Source organism: Heloderma suspectum, chromosome 2 (genome assembly GCF_057233095.1).
Source record: "Heloderma suspectum isolate Gila_16-S chromosome 2, 16-S_ref, whole genome shotgun sequence".
NCBI classification, from domain to species: domain Eukaryota; kingdom Metazoa; phylum Chordata; class Lepidosauria; order Squamata; family Helodermatidae; genus Heloderma; species Heloderma suspectum.
This window is the reverse complement of record NC_139459.1, coordinates 245,915,656-245,937,796: the sequence shown is the minus strand read 5'-3', so window position 1 is coordinate 245,937,796 and position 22,141 is coordinate 245,915,656. Positions and strand designations below refer to the sequence as shown.

Genomic DNA, 22,141 nt, shown 5'->3' with positions numbered 1-22,141 from the left:
TCCTCCTCCCCATATCTTAATCTTCCATTATCTTTCATTGATTTCGCTCCTCTTCTTGCCGCTTTTACTCTTTTCACAGAGGGAACTCAAGCAGAACACAACGGGGTAATTTGATAGCTCATTATTGTCAGGGTTGGATCGGAGCCCAGAGAGCCCCAAAGCAGTTCTGTTTCCGAGGAAGAGATAGAAACCATGGGAGAGGAACCCGCGTGCTGTTCAGAGGCGCAGCCAGGGGGAGAGCCCCTCCTGGTACACATTCCTGAGAGTGTTAGTGACCCTGGCAGGGAGAGGGAGTTTCTGGATGCTAGGCGCCGGCGCAGCATCAAGCGGGAGATGGTGGGCGCTGAGAGGAGGTGCTCAGCCCGCTTGGTGCGACAGCAACAGCAGCACCCCAATACCCCACGGGAAAGGGGTGGACTTTCTCCTCCTAGCCCATAAGTTCAGAGGTTTCCTGCCTTTCTCTCCAGACGGAGATCAACTGATTCCTAAGGTTAGAACCCCCGAGTAGGCAGCTCTGTTAAGTCTCACTCGTAAGATCAAGCAGTTAGCATCTGTAAGCGTCATTAGGTTGAATAGAAATAAAGCCTTAGAAAAGAGCCTTATTGTCTGCATGTTGATTCTGGCTACCTGAGGATTTCAGAAGGCAGCAGTGGCAACCTCCCGACAGCTATCTGCGATCTATTTAAAACGGAACAAAGGGCATTTAGTGCAGGAGATGCCTTGAATGATCATGGCGTCATCTAAAGATCCCACAAACTAATTTATTTATTTATTTATTTATTTATTAAATTTCTTAATCGCCCATCTGGCTGGTCACCCGGCCACTCTGGGCGATGTACAATGGTACAATTTAAAACAGTAAAATTATACATTAAAACATTAATTAAAAATACCTTAACCCACCCCAAATGCCTGCCCGAATAACCAAGTTTTCAGTGTGTGGCGGAAACTCATTAAAAACGGGGCATGGTGGAGTTCCCTAGGGAGGGAGTTCCACAGAGTGGGGGCCACCACAAAGAAGGTGGCCTCTCCCTTGTCCTCACCAGCCTAGCTGCCCTGGCTGATGGGACAGAGAGAAGGCCATCCGAGGCTGATCTTGTTGAGCCGCCTATCTGGTGTTGCTGGAGGTGCTCCTTGAGATAGGCTGGGCTGGAACCGTATAGGGTTTTAAAGGTCAAAACCAACACCTTGAATTTGGCCCAGAAAACAACAGGTAACCAGTGCAACTCCTTCAGCACTGGAGTGATGTGATCACGCTGGCGGCTGCCTTTAATCAGGCGAGCTGCTGCGTTCTGCACCAGCTGCAGCTTCTGAACCATCTTCAAGGGTAACCCCACGTAGAGCACATTACAGTCATCTAGACGAGAGGAGACCAGGGCATGTACTACCGATGGGAGCAGGTGATTGGGAAGGTAGGGGCGCAGCCGCTGTATCAGATGGAGTTGGTACAACGCTGTCCAGCTCATGGCTGACACCTGAGCCTCCATGGACAGGTGGGAGTCTAAAATGACCCCCAGGCTGCGGACCTGGTCTTTCAAGGGTAGCCGTACCCCATTTAGCACCAGGTCAACATCCCCCAGCCTCCTCTTGTCTCCCACCAAAAGTACCTCGGTCTTGTCAGGGTTCAGCTTCAGCTTATTCCTCCCCATCCAGCCACTCACCATCTCCAAACATTTAGACAGGGATTCCACAGCCAACCCTGGTGAACATTTGAACAAGACATAGAGCTGCGTGTCATCTGCATATTGATGACACCGCACCCAAACCTCCTCATGATAGCCCCCAGCAGCTTCACATAGATGTTAAATAGCATCGGGGAGAGGATGGAACCCTGTGGCACCCCACACGTGAGTGGCCACGGGTCCAACACCTCTTCTCCTAGTGCTACACTCTGGTACCTGCCGGAGAGGAAGGACCGGAACCACCGTAATATGATGTCTCCAATGCCCATCCTCTCCAGGTGGTCCAGGAGGATACCGTGGTCAACGGTATCAAAAGCCGCTGAGAGGTTGAGGAGAACAAGGAAGGAGCATTTGCTCCTATCCAAAGCCCTCCTCATATCATCCACCAAAGAGACCAAGGCCATTTCTGTCTCATACCCAGGCCTGAAGCCTGATTGCAATGGATATAGATAATCGGCTTCTTCCAAGTGTGCCATGAAGGAGCAATGTCAATCTCAGGATAAAAGCTCCGTGTGAAGGAGCGCTCTCATCCAGCGTTGGGATATGTGAAAGATTAAAGATTAAAACTGCATTTTTATGAATGGAGAAATCAGCCTGCATTCTATGAATTAGTCAAGCCACTATCCTGACAGATCAGAATAGCAAAACTGTGCCTTTAAGAAGGGAGAAAATAGTGCGCCTCTGATTTTCTCAGTGGGAAAAAGACGCTACAGATTCTCAAGGGCAAGGTGCCTTTAAAAAAGGGGGTGGGGAGATGGAGGGAGTGTGCATTTTGGTGTGTTTGTTGTTGCTTTGAGGGGATGGAGGGAAGAAGAGCTGTAGACACTGGTGTGATGGGAGCAGGAAGAATGGAAGAAGCAGGGCAGCAGCAGCTGAGGGGAGAAGAGTCTGGAGTAGGTGGTTCTCAGGCACCCCGAGGGCTTATCCAAAGTTCATTCCAAGGAGGTGGATATAGGCAGGAAGTTACTTAACGCTTGAGCGCCAGTTTTGAAAAACAAATCCTGCTTCCTATGTCTATTAAAGGAAGCACCGATCTCTCCCCCCCGGCATCTCTCTCTCTCTGTCTCTCTCTCTCTCTCCCCCTTCCTCTTTTCCTAACCAGGACTCCTAGTGAGCCCAGAAGCTTTTATGAACTGGAAAGGCAGGGTAGATACTCTGACTGGGGACAGTAGTGCCAATGGGGAAAAAGAGGGAATGGGGGGAGGGAGTGGCCCCACCACTTGACCACCTCATAGCCAGGTCAGAACCAGGTCACAGAGGCACACCCAGGAAGTGATGCAGAAGGACAGGGCATACTGCAGGGGACCTGCCTGGGAGCACTTCAGGTAAAACATACGGAGTAAAAGGACTTTCAGAAAATGTGGCTTTTCAAGAGGGATGCAGCTGGTTGGCTGTGGATGGGCTGCGGCGTCATGTGTTGCAAAGGAACTCAAACTGCTCTCCCTTCGCACCAAATTGCTCATGTAGATTGCTTCCCAGTTGCAGCTGGAGCGTGAACTTCACACAGCCTTGCGTGTTCATGGGGGATAAGCCTATCGTTGCTCACCAGTCACAATGGCAATGTGTTATCTCCAATATCAGAGGCAGTGTGCCTCTGAATACCAGTCACTGAGGAACACAGTCTTGTCCACCCCGCTACATGGTTGCGGCCTTCAGTGCTGTGCTTTGAGGGAGTTCAGTGAGACAGACTTGATTAGATTACTCCCTAAAATGGCAATCTCAAATCTCAGGGAAAAAATGAGAGTGGGTGTGGGGTAGCTGGACTGAAGCATTCCTGTTATCCTGGACATCCTCAGCCAACTTTGTGGGTGTTGCATAATGCACACGTTTTCGCAAAAGACAGGCAGAAGGAAGAAGCAAGCAGAGGGGCGTTGCCTGTCTCAGCGGGCAGGCATGTTGTAGTTGCTAGGACCATAGTGACTGGGAAACAGGATGACCAGACTTGTCCAGACTGCCAGTGGTGTGGCTCTTGACCGGAAAGGCGAGCCCACCAGCCTCGGGGACTGAGAGGATGGCCGGTCGGCCTGCAAGCTTCCTCCCCCTTGTTCAGAGCAGGATCTGAGAATAGTATACTTCATGTTTTCTTTCTTCCCTTCCTTTCTGTCCTTTTCTAGCTGCTGTCTTTCTTCCTGCCTTCCTCTCTGTTCATGCACTTGTTCTTGGTAGGAGATGCCACTCCATTCTTCTTTCTTTGTCTTTTGCAAGTTAAACTCCTCCCTCCACTGTATTTTTTCTGTTGCTTCCAAAATCCTTCCCTCCCAGATATTGTTCCAAGTCCCAGCTTTCTCTGTCTCCATTTCTCCCTCTATTCTTTGTTTATATACCACTTCCTGTGCTTGTTCTTCCATCTCTCCCACTCTGTTCTTCATTCCATCCATTAGTACATCCCACACATTCTGCCCTCCTCCACTATGTTCTGCCTTTCTGTTCATCTCTTTCAATAAGAAACTTTATTTCAATACAAACCTTTCCAACAACGCCAAAGCCCTTTCATTCCTTCCACTGTAATCCATCTATACTAGCTGATTAACAAAAGGAGAGAGCTATCCTTGATGACAGGAATTTGGTGAATTTGGACAACCATGACTTGTCTTATTTATCATGCAGGCCCAAGAGGCTATGTGCCACCTGGGAAACTCCAACGATATCATCTTGCCCAAAGCCCAAAGCCCAGAATGCAAATGTTGGCCCAAAGTGATGGCACTGAGAAGATACATCATTCCAACAATTTGCCCCAAACTCCCAGTCTCCCAGTACATTTCAGCATACCAGCTTTACAGGTGAGTAGAGGGGAAACCCTTCAGTAACAAATGACCTTTTCATTTTTCTTTTTCTCATTTCCCTCTGGCATACTGTGGGATGTGTGCCTGTAATGAATTTATGGTTGGAGAGTAAAAGGCAGTTTCATTTCCTGAGCTATTGTGTAGATCTGTGTTTCAACAGGACCATTGCAGTATGCAAACATGTGCATTCCTCCCAAGTGACTTTTTAGGTATTTTGTTCAAAAGGATGATCTTGTCCAGTGGAATACAAACACTGAGGTAACATAGCCTCAGAAAAGCCCAGCTACATTGCCACCATCTTGGGGCATCCTATATTGTGGAGCAAGAAACTGTGGGTCAGATTTGTGAAGCAGGCAAGTTTTAGGTAAGCAAAGGGAAATGTGCCATTAGCAACAAGAGCCAAAGCAACTATAGAATGAAGCAAGGTGACCAGCAGGATAGAAGCACCCAAGTTTCTCTCAAATGCAAAGGACTCATTCATGAGGTTAAAGCCTTCTGTGCACACTCACACATTCCCACCACCCACACAAATAGTGCCTCCATCTGAAATGCTTCATAGGGTTGAAGCCATGGCTTCCTTCCCTCTTTGCTTCAAAGAAACATGAAAATGCTGTGCCCCATGAAAATTGTTGTGCATTGACATATATTTTATACGCATTTTGAACCAACGATTTCGCTTCTGCTAATCTGCTTCTGCACTGGAGTCCCTCCCTAAACACAGGAAATCTGCTCAGCTTCCTCCTCACTGGACCCCCAGTTTGGTTTCTAAGATACCATCAGGCATGGTCTAGATGCTTTCAAGCTTTTCTCTGCCAGCCTTAAGGACTGGCAACTTGCTTTAAAAAAACAAGGTCAAAATGGAAATTCTCAGGATAATCAGTTTGGTGCCTGATACCAAATTTCAGGGTTGCATGGTGCAAACATGAAACAGGGACACATGCCTAATTATAGCCAAAGCAGGATTACCTGTTGAATCTGCATCTTGTTCCCAGGGCTGGTGTAGGTATTATTGCTGCCTTAGGCATTAGTTTCTTATAAAATGCTGAGCAGTATAGCAATAGCACCTTGTTAACAGAACAGTTTTTGTTGTTAACACAACAATAGCACATGATCAAGAGCTGACTGGAATACTATTTTCTTATTTGCCTTCTTAATGTCTGTTGTTTCTTTCGTTCCTCCTCTTTGCATGCATGTCTGCACTCAGGCTGGTTGGTGGGATAAAAAGGCTCTTGTTCATATTCCCTGGAATGCAGGGGGTGCAAGTCTGTCTTGCACAGCTCTGCCAAAGGCACAGCCAGCAGCTCTCCCTCCAGGGTTGGGCTCTGGCACAGTACAGCCTACAATCTACCTCCCTACCTCTCCAAGATGCTTACATAGCTGAGACAGGCGCCCCAAGCGGCTGCCTAGTTTTCCTCTGTGGTAGGGTTGCCCTGTTTATTCCCCTCCCTTTGTGCGCTATCCACAGTGTTATAACTGGATCTCTCTCTGCTTTCCTTAGGTAATAGCTGCTTATGCATTCACAGCCAGGAGCAGCCATGAGGTCAGCTTGCAGGCAGGCCAGCCAGTGACTGTGCTAGAGCCTCACGATAAGAAGGGAAGCAAAGAGTGGAGCCTGGTGGAGGTGAATGGACAGAGGGGCTATGTGCCATCCAGCTACCTGGCAATGGTGCCTGTCCCAGAACCACCTGGATGGAGTTCACCTGTTTGGCCATTTCCAGCTCAGCAAACGTAGCTGTACAGAGATGCTCGGTTTCGGAAGTCAGCTGTGCTTACACTTTCCTGCCCTTTCCATTTCTTCAATGGGGCTTTGTCATGTCATGCAGTGAACAAAGAGGCAGGTGGTGGGGCAGGAGGCCAGTGGATTGGCGTAAGTGCCAAGGCTGGATTCATATCGTGTACTTACTGAAAAGATGTGAAGGAATAATGGGTACGTGGCTGCTCATGGTGGCCTGATGTTTTTCATTGTGTTTTCTTAACCTAATACCGCTGATAAGATCCTTTCACAAGTTATGAGGGGGAAGGAGCTCACAAGGACTAGACTTGAGATCTCTGCACCACTGACCTCATTTGACAAATGGATGTTCACAAACCAAAGGTCCCTGTGAAATGGGTCAAGTGCAGTGGAGGGATAGCAGGCTCATTTCAGAGTAGCCATCTCTATTGGCATCAGCAGGCCAGCTCCACAAAGAGCTCCTGACTCCCAGGCCAGTGGAAATCTTGCTCTTATTTCATTGAAGTGATGTTTTCCTTTCGGCTCTCTGTTGGCGGAGACACAGCCACAGGAACAGGCTCAGTTTGCCACTGATCTTTGTGTTCTACCTCCCAGGTTGTGAAATCCAGTCCCTTTCTCTGGTGATAAACCGATTTTAATAAACTAGACAAAGGTGCCTCAGTATTTGTTAGCTGTAGGTAGAATTAGAATGCATTTAATATGTCGCCCTGCTCTGATAGGCAGGGTGAAATACCTGAAGCATACCCAGATAACAAAGTCAGGGAGAGGTGGGGGGGAATGTGCATTTCCTTGACAGCTGTATCTTTGGGTGTGCAGTAGTTGCCTACCTCTGGGTGAGAATGCAGGACCACAAAGAATTACTGGGGTTGTGGAGGAAGCAAAATGCCACATCCTAAAGTTTGGTTCGCATGAAACATGACAACAGGAATATGAGCCTGGCTTGTTTTTTGTGTGTGTGTTTTTAACTATGCTTTCCTACAAAAAGGGAAAAAGAAAAAGTGAGAGTAGAACAAAGACACAGACTGGGGTCCTTCCCAAGCCTTGTGAACAATATAATACTACACAAACTACTGTGAATATCTATTTTGCCACTAAGAACTAACACAGAAAACAACAGATTAAAATGAATAGGAAGAACAGGAGCATCCATACATCAGTGCCCAGGACAAACAGGAGAATTTAGAACGAGGGAAACCGTAGCTGTGAGATCACCACACTCCGCAGGTATGCCTAAATATAGATGTACTTTCTCAGTGCTATACCCACGATCATCTCAGAATGGTTTTGGCACCAGCGTAGAAAACTGGTGTCTCCACTGATCTGAAGGATCAAGGCTATACAAGACATTTAGATGTACTAGTGCTGCTGTGTGTAGCGGATAATGTGGCTTATGGCGTTTAAAAATTTAGCAGGGGCTCTTCAGGTGTAGCTCTTGAAAAATGCATGGGTTTGCGCTTTGATGTATATCATTTTATGTGAGCTGGAAGACGGAAGGAGTGGATAAAATTATGTTGCGACTGACCCTTAAAAGAGCCTGGGTTTCCCAGCTGCGTTATTATGGCAAATCCCAAGGCACAGACAGTAACTTCTGTGCATTCTGAGAGGTTGGTAGGATGGGAGCCAAGAGCACATCGTGCTCCCCAAAGCTCCTCTTGGGTTTTGTTTTTTAAGATGGAATTTCAACTCCAAAACAGCTGCTCTGCTGCGTTTGTGTGAACCTTGCCAGGAGTAAGGTCATTGTGACGGAGTCATAACTAAAGCGAACGGCGTGGGTTATCCCACTGGTGTGAATTGAGGATGAAATGCTTGACTCTTACATATATCTGAGAAAGGGCACTGCCAGCGTACTGTAGTCTGTGGCTGCATCAATGAAATTGCTACATTCATTTGATCCCAGGGACGACTGACCACCCCGCTGTGATTCCTGCGTGACCATTCCCCGACTATGGTATTTCCACCTTACACTTGTTTCAGGCTCTTTATATTTATAATTTTTGTTTGGCAATGCATTAATTGTAAGGAAGAAACCCCTTTGGGGTCAGTTCTCTCTAAAAGGTGGCCCACAAGTCTAATAAACAAAGACTGAAAATATGGCTTTGACATTGTTAGTGTGAACTCATGTATGTTCCTTGTGTTGTATGCCTCAAAAGCAATTGCTGGTAATAATGCCTTGCCCCTGTCTTCATGCCTTATGTATCTGCATATTTGCAGTTTGGCCACCAGATGGCTCAACTACCTCATTTGTCTCTTGTGAGTGCCAGGCAGTATTAGAACTGGGTGGTCACCTTATGCTTTGGGCGCAGATGTACATCATCACCACCACCACCATCATTATTAAAATGTATGCATCACTTCCCACTGCAAAAAGCAGTCTCGAAGCAACTTACACACACAATACAGAAATCCATGACTAATATAACATGGGATGAGGGTGGGGGAAGCAATATAAACCATAATCAGTACAATAATACAAATTAAAATAAATGCCATAAAAACATAATCTAAAACAACACATTATGAAAAGTGCATATCCGCAAATACACAAAATCTTCCTCACACAACCTAGAATGAACAGCACAAAAGAAGCCCACGATAACTGGGCCATAACTAATGTCTGAATGCCTGGGAAAATAAGTGCGTCTTTGCCTGGTGCTAAAAAGATGACAGTCTCAGTGCCAGACAAGTTTCATTGAGGAGAGCGTTCCATAAACACATGGCTATCACAGAAAAGACCCTTTCCCATGACACTCCCAAGCTTCTCTTGGAAAGGTCACACAGAGAAGGGCCTCTGAAGCTGACCTCAGGGACCAGGTAGGTTTCTTTGGGGAGAGGCGGTTCTTGAGGTATTGGGGTCCTGAGCCATATAGGGCTTTATATGTTATAAAACCAGGACTTTGAGAAGCCAGATTCTGGCGGAACATCAGGAAAAACTTCCTGACTGTTAGAGCAATACGACAATGGAAACAATGACCTAGGGAGGCGGTGGGCTCTCCCACACTGGAGGCGTTCAAGACGAGGCTGGACAGCCATCTGTCGGGGATGCTCTGACTTGGATTCCTGCATTGAGCAGGCGGTTGGACTCGATGGCCTTGTAGGCCCCTTCCAACCCTACTGTTCTATGATTCTTTGAGAAGTTAATAAGGGCAACATTTGCAATTTGTTCTCATGTTTGCCAAAGGCAGGTTTTTGTTACTTCTTGGCAGATTCTCACTTACTTCTGGTGAATCACAGTATAACTTCAGCTGACAACACTAATGCCTCTGACAAGGCCTGTTACTCAATGAAGGGTGTAAGTGTACCTCATTTGATAACTTGTAAGGGAGAGCTGAGGATATCATTGAAGGGAGATACAGTAGCCAGTAGATATGCGGGGGTGGGCAGAAACAAAGAGGTAGAATGCTCTTTATGTGCAGCTGCAGAGTAGATGTTTCCTATAAGAAAGAAGTGGGCAACATGGTCTGCAGGCTGCATGCAGCCTCCATTGCACCACTGAATTCGGTGTCGGGGGGGAAAATTCTACCCCCCAAATCGGCACTTTTAGTGCTCCATAGCACTATGTAGGTTAAGGACAAGCCAAATGTTATCCTGTTAGTGGTGCAGAAGTGGTTTGTGCTGAGTTTTGGTGGCAGACCACTGATTCCCCCCCCCCATTTCTGACCTGGTACCCTGTGGGGGAGGGCAAAACAGCCCCCAGACCTCCCAAAATTGTCCACCCATGCTATAAGAGATGTGGCATGAGCAGCGAGTTTTTATTGTACCCCTTTCCTCTTCCTTGTGCCCTTGCATTGCTATAGCAGGATAGGGTGTGGTACAGAGTCATCCCCAAAGTAACCCTAGGCCTTGCTGGACATACAAGAAAGAAAGACCAGTGGGCCACAGAGGAGTCTTTGGAAAAGGAGAGGAAATCTGGTGTTTGGAATGCTGCACAATAAGTAAGGGTCACAGCTCCCTTCTGGGATGCAGGATGGGCTGCTTTTCCATTTCTGCTGGGTTATTACTGCCACACAGTTTGGCTTTAGGGTGAGCAGCCATTCATGGCATGTCTGACATTATGTGCCAGTTTCAAGGTTGAATCTACCGTTCCCAGTGTCAAACAGATACTTGGACCCCGACACGAGCATGTGCAGCTTTGAGGCCTGCGAGAAGCAAGACAAGGGCTGCCAAAGTGTAAGTGACACCAGCACCTCATGTTCGTGTCAGGACAGGGGCTCCACAGCAAGTGTAGGTCTTAAGCCATTGTGTCCATTTGTCACCGTGGAGCATCTGCGATCATGCCCCACAGATATACACACACAGCTGTTTTTTCCACTCTCTCACGTACACTCATGTCTCATACTTGGAGAGTTTCAAATGAAATTAGCTCACCCTGTACCTTACGCTAAATAACACCCTACCTGATAGGGGGGTTATGAGGACATAAGAAATAAAGGGCGCAGTTCTTTTCCTACTGAAAGCAGTGGTAAGTCTCCCTTTGATAGTAACGGAGCAGGGTTACAGCCAAAGACTGGAATGTCAGAAATGCTATATAAATAAACATTTTTTAAAATAAGTGCATAGTTACCTGGAGATGTAAAGTTTTCAGTGAGGCAGTAAACCTGTGTCCTGGCTGTACAACTGAAGACTGTGGGGTGTGGGGAGCTCAGGTGAGAGTAGGGATGTCAGAGAAATCTGCAACGGATTCAAATGAGTTTGGATTTCTATGAATCCAACCTGCGAATTTCGCAGTGGACTGCCTTTTTCCAAGTCTCACAGATTCTGTAGATTTGCAAACCGGTTTTTCACTTTTGGGGGGGGGGGATTTGTGCTAATTCACATTAACGCTAATGTGCACCTGCACTAGTGCAAATTAGCACGAATTAGCGCAAGTAGAAAGATGTGTTGGTGAAAAAAAAACAACCTGATTCCATCCATGAGCAGAGGAAGGAACTAAAGAAATCCCTTCACACAGAAGATTAGCAAGTAGCTTTCTATATGTAGGATGATTTATTAATGTATTTATTTTTTTATGGAGGAACAACAATCATAGGAATACAGTCTGAAGTGGTACAGCCTGGATACAAGTTTACTTCCTCAGTGTTAACCAAGCCTGAATGTAGAATAGGGGGTGATGAAACCTTTTCCTACCATGGGCCAATGACCCACTGAAAAAAACAAACCAGGGTCTGCATGCAAGTAAAAAGAAGGATGCCTTTTAAAGCACAGATCGTGCTGGCTGTCAGCTGGCCTGATTAAGAGCTTTTAAAGGTGAAAGTTTGGAACAGGACAGCTGTCAACCAGTCCAGTCCAGTGACGGCTGGTGGCTCCAATGTCGGTGGGGTGTTGAATCTGCTCCAGGTTACAGTCAGAACCAGTCAGAACTCTAAAGGAGCTGTCCAAAGTGCAAAGCTCCGACTGATTCTGACTGAAACCCCACTGACATTGGAGCCACCAGCCTCTACTGGTCCATTCCACACCTTCCAAAGCTATCCTCCTGCAGGGGGCTGTTGATCTACACTTTCAGAGGTCTCCCTCCTCAGGTGAGAGGCTGCCAGCTTTGACAGGCTGGATGAAATTAAACAAAGGGACGGATCCAGCCTGCAGGCTGTAGGTTCCTCACCCCCGATGTAGAGTATTTGTAGCTCAGAGTTCCTGCTTCCCAAATGGGCCCAAAGCAACAACCTCTATTTCTGTTGCACGGAGGAACTGCCCAGGTTTGGCTTTCCCTTCTCTGGCTCTCAGCAGTTGATTTGACCACTGGAGGGAGGCAGGTGAAGTGACAAGGGAAGAAGCAGCTGGGGAAACTTTCAACTGCTTCAGAACAAATGTCTGGAGTGCAACTTGACAACCCTGGAAAAATCATCACGGGAGCAGGGAATGTTGCACGCTGTTGACCATAATTTGGGAAACCATCAGTGGGGTGCAGAGGGTTGTAAGTAGTTTGTCAGGAGTCTAGCTCAGGGATGTTTCCTCTTTCACCCTGAGGGCTGAATTCCATTTTGCAGAAGATCTTGGGGGGGCCACATTCCAGTGGTGCATAGGGCTGAATGCAAAAGGTGTGGGGGTCAAAGGCAGATGGGGTGGAGCTAAAATACCAGCATATTTTAGCCTAAATCTCTTACTACTAGTAACTAAGTCTTAGGAGAAGCATTTCAACCCTTTAGAATCAGGAAAAAAGCTGGGAAACCGTTGGTGGTTGGGAGAAAGGTGGCCTGGCTAGGGGAAAGTGGCATGGACATCTCAGGAACCCCGGCGGGCTGGATTTGGATCCTGGGCAGGCCAGATTTGGCCTCTGGTCCTGATGTTCTGCACCCCTGGACTAGCCCCACTAGGTGAGGTAGAGCAGACATCTCTGTGTCCGCATCTATGCACTGAACATGATGGTCACACAGGACAGGCATTTCTCTGCAGTTCCTGCAGTAGCAACAGAATGGTAGAAAAGCAGCAGGTTGAAAAAGAAAGGAGCCTTTCCAGGTCCCTCTCTGAGTGGCCTGCTCTTCTGCCTGCCTTCTCTGTGCTGGCTACAGGGCCTTGGCCGATTCCAGCCCAAACATGTGGAAGAATAAAGGGCAGCATACATGCCTTTAAATATAGCCTGGCAAGGACATTCCCTTCCATTCGGAATGCTTTGGCGGACTTGCTGGAACGTGCTGTGTTTGTATTTTGGAGGGTAGTGGATGGTGCAAATGGCAGTGGTTGGCCGGGACAGAGCCTGACCCGGCTGGGTAGTTCAACTCATGGCGATCAGGACAAGGTTAAGAATCGCTTACTTCACACTTAGCTGCATCTGTTGCGGCTTTCCTTACTGGGAAGCTGCCCCCCCCCTTCCTGCTCATGTGCAAGGTCAGAGCAAGGGTGGATCAGTCTGCCTCCAGCATTGTAGAGGTTTATCAGCCAAAGATACTACTAAGCCACAAGAAGCCCTCTGGTCTATTGGGCAGCCTTGGATCTCAGCTTCCTTCAAGGGCACAATCAAAGCATTCGTCCAAACTATATGCTAGTAGAGGGATGGCTTGCAAGACCAACCCAAGGACAAGCCCGGGCGGTCTTCAGGGCGAATGGGGTACAAGGGTGCTGATATGAAGGTAGTACCAGGGATTGAGGAGAATTTCATCCCATCTGCATTTGTAAGCGAATTGACCTAATTCTCACTCCCTGGGCTAATAGGCTGATTGGAACACTGTTCGACTTTGGATTTCACAGTTTTCTGAATGTTGCAGTGCAGTTCTCGGCTCAAAGCGGCGTCTAAAAATGTGCACCTTTGGGGGAAATGCATACACAAATTCATATTTTATGGGAAATTGCATACAAAATGTGTATTGTAGGGAAATTGTGTACAAAAATGTGTAATTTACACGGAAAGTGCATACAATTTAAATGTGAATATTTGTTTCAAAAATGTAGAAAATGCGATGGAATGGACATATGACTGAACAGATGCAAAACTGACACGGACCAGAAACAAACTGATCCGTCCATTGAAAAATAGACTGATCCACAAGAGAAGGTGGCGTAGCCTCTGGTTGTGCAGGCTGCCATTGGTCAAAGGAGAAGAACTATGGAATCGGAACAGTAAGGATGGAGTGCCAGTGCTAGCTAATGAACTTGCAATTTTCTTTGGGTTTTTTGTTTGTTTCATTGCTATACCGCCCACTAGTCAAAGCTCTCTGGGTGAGCCGCAAAATAATACTTGAAACCATAAAGCATAAAAACATAATAAAACATAACGTAAGGACCTAAAAAAGTTTAAAACAGCAAAATAAAAACCTTCTCAGGGCCTTCCTGGTGGCTGCTCCCAGTCTATGGAACTTCTGCCAAGAGAGGCTCCCTCTTTGCTGTCCTTCTGCTGGCAGGCAAAGACGTTTTTGTTCAAGCAGGTCTGTGACTTGTCAAATAATCTACTGGATTGAGTGCTCTTCTGCAATTTTTTTGGTGCGTTTTTGTATGTGTTTTTAATGTATTTGTTTTATTATTGTTTTTAACAATGGTGTTGTTGTTTTTAAATGTTTTTATGATTGATAGTTGCCTTGAGCGCTATTTCCTTGGTAGAAAGGGTATAAATCAATCTATCAAACAAACAAACAATTGTAAAAACCTGCATAAGCCTAGTAAATTTCCAAAGGGCTGAATTTGATGGACCTTGAGGTTCCCCTCAGCTATATGAATTCTACCATGTAAATGGCTCAAAGGAATACGTACCACTTTCACAGTGGATGGTTACTTTTGTTCACACGCTATGGTTCACAGTACAAAACTGTGTGGTGTTCCGTATGTGTGTGCCCACTGACGGGTGCGTAGGGTATACCTAACATTCAGAGCTAGCATCCACAGTACTGCTGTGGTCCACGTTCTGGCCAGGAGTCCAGAGTGGTGTAGTAGTAAATGCTGTGGTTCAGGTGCTCATCATGACGGGCCCCACAGCCTCACCCCCAAGGAGAGACCAAAAATGCAGGCGGCCATGTTGATCCATATCGGCAAATCAGTTCTAGCAGTTTTCGTCTCCACCAGGAGCAGGTCTTTCATAAAGCGATTGGGTCTCAACTGCCCATTCAAGACCAGGCTACCCCTAAATACTTTGCGTTACAAGAGGGATGGCTCACAGCTATATAGCATTCCTGAGAAAAGCCATTCCGCCACCCCAGCTACTGCGAGGATTGCAGCTGCGCTCAGTGGGAACAGGGAATTCTAGGGGGCCGGGGAGGGGGGCGGATGACGCCAGTGTTGCTGCTACTCAAGAAGTGCCGGCGCTGCATCCCTGTGAGCCCCAGCTGCACTGCGCCACCGGGCGTCCACCACCTACCAGAGCCTCCTGTTGTTCCTCCTCCTCACTGCTCACTTGCTAACTGGCTACACTGGTGCAGGAGAGGCAGCAACTGCTGTTCGCTTACTCAGCTGCCCTGGACCTCTAGCTATGCCCGGGTTGTTGCTAGTCAAAACGTAGCAGACATACACTTTAAAAAACGGAGTGGGAAATGCCTGGCGTGTCGGCTTTCTCGTCACCCTCACCTCACTCTTTTTCTGCCTCCGTGTAATAACTCTTCACCTGATGGAACCTATCTGGGTCCCTTCCTTAACTGGAAGAAAGGGCCAGCTCCCTCACAAAGGCCTTGCCCGACCTCTTTGGGTTTGGGTGTCAGCTCTGCTCAGTTGGCTACACAAGCCAGGCTGCAGCTCCGTTCGCTGGGTCGTTGTGCTCGGTTCCAGACTGAGGCTCCCCGCCCCGCTCCGCCCCGGGGCCCGGTCAGTGCGGAAGTGCCACTGACACCTGAATGCTGACATTCCCTGGAGTGCAGCAGTGGGCCCTGGTCAAAGCCCTAGGGAGGGGATGTTGTGATCCATAGGGATTCAACGTCCCTACTGATCCTCGCGCTTCCTTCCGCAGGGACCCAAATCTGTAGTTCAGTGAATAGGCACAAGAGGGAGTGAAGTCAAGGAAAAACAAAGGATTCCTCATAAAGAGTTGGTGCTGGGTCTGTAGCATGCACAGGGCAAAAAGTACTTTGGCACCTCAGAGACTAATTAGTTTATTGTAGCAGTAAACTATGGGCGGTGGTTTGAGAAGGTCCCTTCCTCCTGCAAGAGGCAAATCCTGGATCCAGCCCCCTGTGACTAGTTCTCATGTTTTCACTGGTATAATACCTGAACCTGTGCATTTTCTTTCCCAGTATACATTTATTGCATCAATAGTCGTGGCACAAATACCTGAATGTATTCATGGTGTCAAGAGTCCACTTATTATCTCCTGACTACTTCCTAGATATATTACTCTGAGGGCCATGGGTGATCTCCGCAAGTCAGTGCCAGGAATAGCAACAAAGGGGACCCAAGTGAGCACAGATAGCCAGGCAAAATCTGACAGGCAGTGAGGAGAAGATAAGGGCTTCCTGACCCGAGGCGGCCTATTGCTCAGAGTGCACACAACAGTAGGCCCTGGGCTTTGTCATATACAAGGAAGCAGGAAGTGACTGGTTTCTCATGAGCACTTGGACCCATGTCAAGAAGGATTGTGCCCAGAGGTTTCTACCTGCTGGCTTGAAGGACCTCGGACTTTGCAGTGCTCCTAGGCAGCCATACCCAAATCTAGGTTGGGAGAGCGTTACTAAGGTCGGAGGCCTGAGCTGGAAGCCAGAACTTGCTTTGCAGCAAGCAGATGACACTGCTCTGTTGACCAGGCAAAGACAGAAAAAGGAGTGGAACCAAAGCAGGGTGCTTCCTGTGGGAGCTTTTACAGCTCCCCCCCTGTAAGTCACCCCCCCCCCCATTTTGGTTATTTTGCAGGGGCATGAAAATAGAGGTAAATTTGTTCACCCATTTTGTTGGGGTAAGTCCTGGGGGGAGAAGAGAGGAACACATCCCCATGTTGTCAAGGCAACCAGATGGGACTCCCCATCTTCCCATGGTGCACTGTGGTGGTTATTTTGCCTGTGCTTGTAGCACAGTGTGACAAGACAAGAAGCACTGCGTAGTTGCCGTGGCACTTCAGCAATGTGATCCCTGTCTTGCTGTGTTACACTGCAAGAGTGGACAATGAGCCTGCTACTGTGCAGCACAGGAAAACACAGGCATTTGCCCACGTTACTGATGCTCCCTGATTGGCTGGGATCATGCAATGCGTTATACATGGGGCTGCCTTTGAAAACGGTCCGGAAACTTCAGCTGGTCCAAAATAGGGCAGCAAGATTGTTAACAGGGACTGGCCTGCGAGCTCATATTACGCCAGTACTTTTCCAGCGGCACTGGCTGCCAGTCCATTTCCGGGCCCGATTCAAAGTGCTGGTGTTAACATTCAAAGCCCTTAACAGCTTGGGGCCAGGTTACCTGAAGGATCGCCTGCTCCCATATGTGCCTGCCCGGACCTTAAGATCATCGTCAGCAGCCCTTCTCCGTGAGCCCCTGCCAAAGGAAGTGAGGCGGGTGGCTACTAGGAGGAGGGCTTTTTCTGCTGTGGCACCCCGGCTCTGGAATGAGCTCCCTAGTGAGCTATACAATCCCTACATTGTATTTCTTTTGGCGCCAGGTAAAGACCTTTTTATTTTCCCAGGCATTTTAGCATTTTAGCTTTCTAAATTTTTATCTTTGCTGTTTTAAATCTGTATTTTAAACTCCTGCACTGCTGCTAGGTTTTATTGTGGTTGTATTGTTATATCGTGGTTTTAATGTTCTATATATTTTAAATTGTTTTATTGTGTGTTGTTTGGTTTTAATTTTTGTGAACCGCCCAGAGAGCTTCGGCTATTGGGCAGTATAGAAATGAAATGAAATAATAAATAAAGCACTGAGGGAGAAAAAATGGTGCCAGACAGGCAAGAGAGAGAGGGAATACAGTGATTGCATACAACTATAAAAGTGTATACTGTCTAATGTTATAGACAGGGCTGGGGATTTGACCAAAAATATGTGAAAATGACCCAGTAATTTGAGGAGAAACGGTTTTGTGGAAGGCTTGCTAATTTTTTTATGGTGGCAGCCATTTTGAACCAAACATTCAAAAAGTGCCTTAGAACAGGGCTTTCTGGGGAAAACAAAATGGCAGCCACTACTGAGAAATGGTCCTTGTCAGTTCAGTCCAGGCTTAGTTGAAGGGTTTTTCTATGTGAGAGTTTTAGTCCACTCCTTTGCTGAGATTTCTGCTTCTGGATTCTTTGTGGGATTAAGATCAGCTCCTTTACATGTGTTTTTTTTTTTCTAGGAGGGTTCTTTCTCTGCCTTTCTATATGTTCCATTACACAACCACTAGGTGGTGCTGTAGTAGAGCAGAATTGCACAAATACACCAGGGTTTCATGCTGCCATTCACAAAACCCTGCCGCTATAATGGTTGAAAAGCATAGGATTGGCCCTGGAGGATGACGACAACATATAAAGCACCTGCAAACTACCATGAGCGAGGAATCACAAGCACACAACAGATGCCTCATGTAGAAAGGCTCAAAGAATGGAGGGGAATTAGTAGCCACAGGGAAGCCATTTCCAGCAGCATCCCCATGGCTCTGGCCCTGCGTTTGCATTAGTTTTTGCTAAAATTTATTTTGGGGAGCTTGTATAGAGTAGGGTTTTTGTGGGTGGTCTTCTGAAAAAACTTAGCAAAGTCAGCAAGGAAGACCTAAACCAAAAGAACAAAAGGAATCAGAGCGCTGAACCAATTTCCCAATGCAAATGCTGAAAGTTCACATGTCACTGCATTGTGACATCTATTGAATGTTCCGAAACATAATGAAAATTAGGTGTTATCAAAATGTCATGGTGTAATTCAATTTCTCCTTGGGTCTAATGCATATGTGCATAAACATCGTGGGAAGCCTGCTTCCGCATCTGGATTCCCCTTCCTGAACAGGGGTGACCCACGTTTCAGTTGAAGTGAGGCGAGATGAAAGCGTTGCATTCAAGGATTAATTTCAGTCCTGAGGCTGAGGGTACCCACCCCCTTTTTGTCAGCACTGTCCCCTCTCATTGGGAATTGAAAAGCTACAAGGAGTATCGGTATAAGGGAGGGCCAATTTTCTCCTTCATCCCCTTCTGTGCTTTCTTCCTTTTCTTTTCTTGTGCAGTTCCTTCTCACTGCTTCAGAATGCTTCAACCCGCACCCCACAATTTTCCATTTTTTCTGCTCCACCATCCCAATTTTTTTCCACTTCCACCCCACCCTACTCTAAAAATGCTCTGGAGCCTGCTCTGCTGCGAACAGATCTTGGACATCCGTGGAGACAGGGGATTTGGCGCCTTGCTTTGTTCAGCGGTTCGGGGCTGTTGTTGTTTTTGCAATATTTATTACAGGTAGCTTTGAAGACTTCAGAAATTACACTTGTTTATGCATATATTTTCTTCGGGACTTTGCAGTTTTTGCCAAATGCAGCTTTTCTGTCCATTTAAACTTTATTTGATTGTATTTTAATTATCATTTTTAAAAAAATGATACAGCAGTAGAGCCCAACGTGGTGAATGATTTTAAAATTATTTAAAATTATTTGTTAATTATTTGTTAAAGTAAGCATCTAGTAGGTACATCCCTGCTAACAAATGTTTTTAAATAAGCTTTTACATGTCAATTTCATTTGGCAAAGTATCGCTGTTCCTACACTGCAAACTGCAAAATGGGATCCAGCTATACTAGGGGTCCCCAATCTCTTTGGGTTGGTGGACGCATCTGAAATTTTGAGAGTGGGTGCTCTCAATGGCTGCCAATGGAAGGGGCTTGTCTCTTCTTACAATGGCTGACATAATAGGCATGGCCAGTCACAAAGACTATGTTTCCCACAGCTGCACCCCAAGAAATCTTCCACCATTATGTGCCATTCCCAGGGAGAGGGCCTACCCAATAAATCAAATGTAACTAAGGATGGTGCAGGAGTCTGAAGAGGCGGTGGAGTCCAATAGACCTTGCCTCCTGGACCCTACTCGCCAAGCCGTGGGTGCTGACGGACCCGGCTGCCGACTGCCCCAGAGCTCGACGAGCAGCTGGGAGTGCTGCCAAGGACTTGCCCTGCCTCCGCCAGCTGTCAAGGAAGCCCTTGACAACTGGTGCAGGCAGGAAGGGCCTCAGCGGCACCCGAACACTCTCACCCTGGCCTCCTCCCATGGGCGGCCATGTTGGTACCCGTCCTGCCTCCGTCGGCTCTCAAGGAATCCCTCGACAGTCAACATGGGCAGGCAGGGCCTCAGCAGCACCCCAGCCCTCTTGCCTTGGCCTCCTCGGGAGGAGGACAGGGTGAGAGCACTGGGAGGTGCGCCATGCCAAGGACTCCAGGACTGGACTCAAGCCCTTGCAAACCTGAAGCACGAGGGTCTGACTGCCGGCATCCTTGGCGTGGAGAGGAGAGGTAGCTTGCGAGGCTTGGAGGGTGGGCAGGACGGACAGGGAGGTTCACTGAGCGGGTCCAGGCCATGCGCGGGGGGAGCTCATCGAGCTCCCCCTTGCCCCAGATGGAGATGGGTCCGTCCATCCCTAAGTTCAACCCTTGGTTGCATTTGATCTCTGAGGGCTATTCTGGGTATGGGATTGTGTGGAGAAATATGCAGTGGAGGCTGGCAGCTCCTACATCAGTGGGGCAGTGGGTTCGGCACTTTGGATGGCTCCTTTAGAGATCTGACTGGTTCTGGCTGAAACCCGGAGTGAAGCCTCCGCCCCTCTGGCATCAGAGCCACCAGCCTCCACTGGAAATGAGCGCACAGATTCAGCCTGCGGAGGCCAGCAGCAATTCCCACGACTGCTGTGGCCAAGATCAAGGGACTTACCGCAGGTCGCCGCCACAGCTGTCTTTCTCCACAGACAGCCTGGTGGGTGCCGATTTTCCTCCATGCTGTCCCTTGCCAGGATGGCAGGAAGGAATCACATGGAGAGAGGAAATGGGCAGTGAGCTTGCATGTGTGAATGGAACGGGATCGGGGTTTGAACAGCAGGAGTTGCGTTTGAAGCCTCTGGGTGGAGCAGAAAGACAAACCTGGACATTACTGCCTCCCTCTGCAGAAGAGACTTCAAAGAATCACAGTCATTGGGCTGGGTCCAGGGTTCTGCCAGCAAAAGGACTTAATCTGAGGAACGGGACTCCTGCGTTCTTTATCCTCCCTTACGGCCCCCCACGTGTCTTTCAACTCTGCTCTGGAGGGTCCCACAACCTCTGGAGCAGAAATGGGGGGTGCAGGGGGATGCAGGGGGGAGGAGAGGATGTGGAAGCCCTGTTCCACAAGGGGTGTCTTTCTGCTGGTGGAACCAAGGAACTGGACCCAACCCACTTTAAACAGAAAAGCGTTCTTCTAACTGGGAATAAAACACTGGGGGATGGATCCACCATTCTGCCAGTGGAAGGATACCACGTGTGGAATGTGGAATGGTACTTCTGCGTCCTCTCCTCCCCCTTCCAGCCCCCCCCCCATGCTCTCCAAATCTGCTCTGGAGGGGACTTGCAGATTTGGGGCACCCTTGGGAGCAGATTTGGAGGGAAAGTGCTTTAGGGGGAGTAGGGGAGGGGGAGTTCCACAAGCAGTATCCTTCTGCTGTGGGAGCAACAAATCTGGATCCAACCCTGGGGGGGGGGGGCTTAAAAAAAAACAGAGGACGCAGTACAAAGAGAGAGACAAGAAGTTGGGAGGGGGGATGACTAACAATCAGTACATGTAATGGACAGTTAAGACAAACATACCCATTACGTTTCAAACTAGCACTTATGCCAAATTGTCATGGTCAGGTACCTAGATCCTCAATAAAGACAGGATTGTCTGGGGCCAGTTAGTTCAATGCCATGCCTCTCTCATCTCATGCTTCCTCTTTCCCTTCCCTCCGAGTTTTCCCAGCAATCCCTTCACCCCCTTCTCTCCCCCACCCCAAGCACTGGGGCTAGCAAGTCTCTAAGTTTGCCCCACAACAGGCAGGGTCCGTGAAGAGACAGGGCAGGAGGCTGCCACAGAAGGGTGCACAGACTGCGGCCTCCACCGGAGGATCTGGCCATCCTGTTTCCTGGTGCTGCTGCCCCGCCGCCCACCCCCAGCATGGCCAGCTCAGCTGGGCAGCAAAGCAAGCGTGGCTGTGGGCCAGCAGCACAGCCACAGTGGAGACGAAAGGGGAGCACTGCGCCCCACGCACAGACTTCAAATGCAGATGTGCTGGCCCCGGGCCAGACAACACATTAACTCAGCATTTCCAGCTGATTTGTAAACCAGAAGCCCCCACACACACCCATTATCTATGGTTAGAAACATGTCCCCGCTCATCTAATTCCTCTTGAGGTTCAGAACAGCGAGGAATAGAGCCGGTGCAGTGTGTAGGGTGTGGGGCTTAGATGGGGAAAGACCCAGGGTGCTTCCAGATGGACAGCTCCTATCACCACCCATCAGAACGCCTTGTGCAGCTGTTCCATCTTTTCTTCCTCAATGGAGTTTTGGCGGTGAGGAACAATTTGGAAGAAGTGGCTGGAAAATACGGGAGGACTGCAAGAGGAAAATGGCATCTGGACCCCCAGTAAAATTCTGTGAATG

At 48.1% G+C, this 22,141-nt stretch overlaps 1 protein-coding gene across 3 annotated transcripts in view; it reads left to right on the top strand.

The window, feature by feature from the left end:
• Nucleotides 1–8,298, top strand: part of ARHGEF37 (Rho guanine nucleotide exchange factor 37) — a 78,565-nt gene extending 70,267 nt beyond the window's left edge. For all 3 annotated transcript variants that reach the window (XM_084838661.1, XM_084838660.1, XM_084838662.1), the window contains 2 exons: nucleotides 4,290–4,462; nucleotides 5,964–8,298. In XM_084838661.1, coding sequence (XP_084694787.1) covers nucleotides 4,290–4,462; nucleotides 5,964–6,197 — 407 coding nt within the window. In that variant the 3' untranslated portion in view covers nucleotides 6,198–8,298. The remainder of the gene's footprint in view (nucleotides 1–4,289; nucleotides 4,463–5,963) is intronic.
• The last annotated feature ends 13,843 nt before the right edge of the window (nucleotides 8,299–22,141 follow it).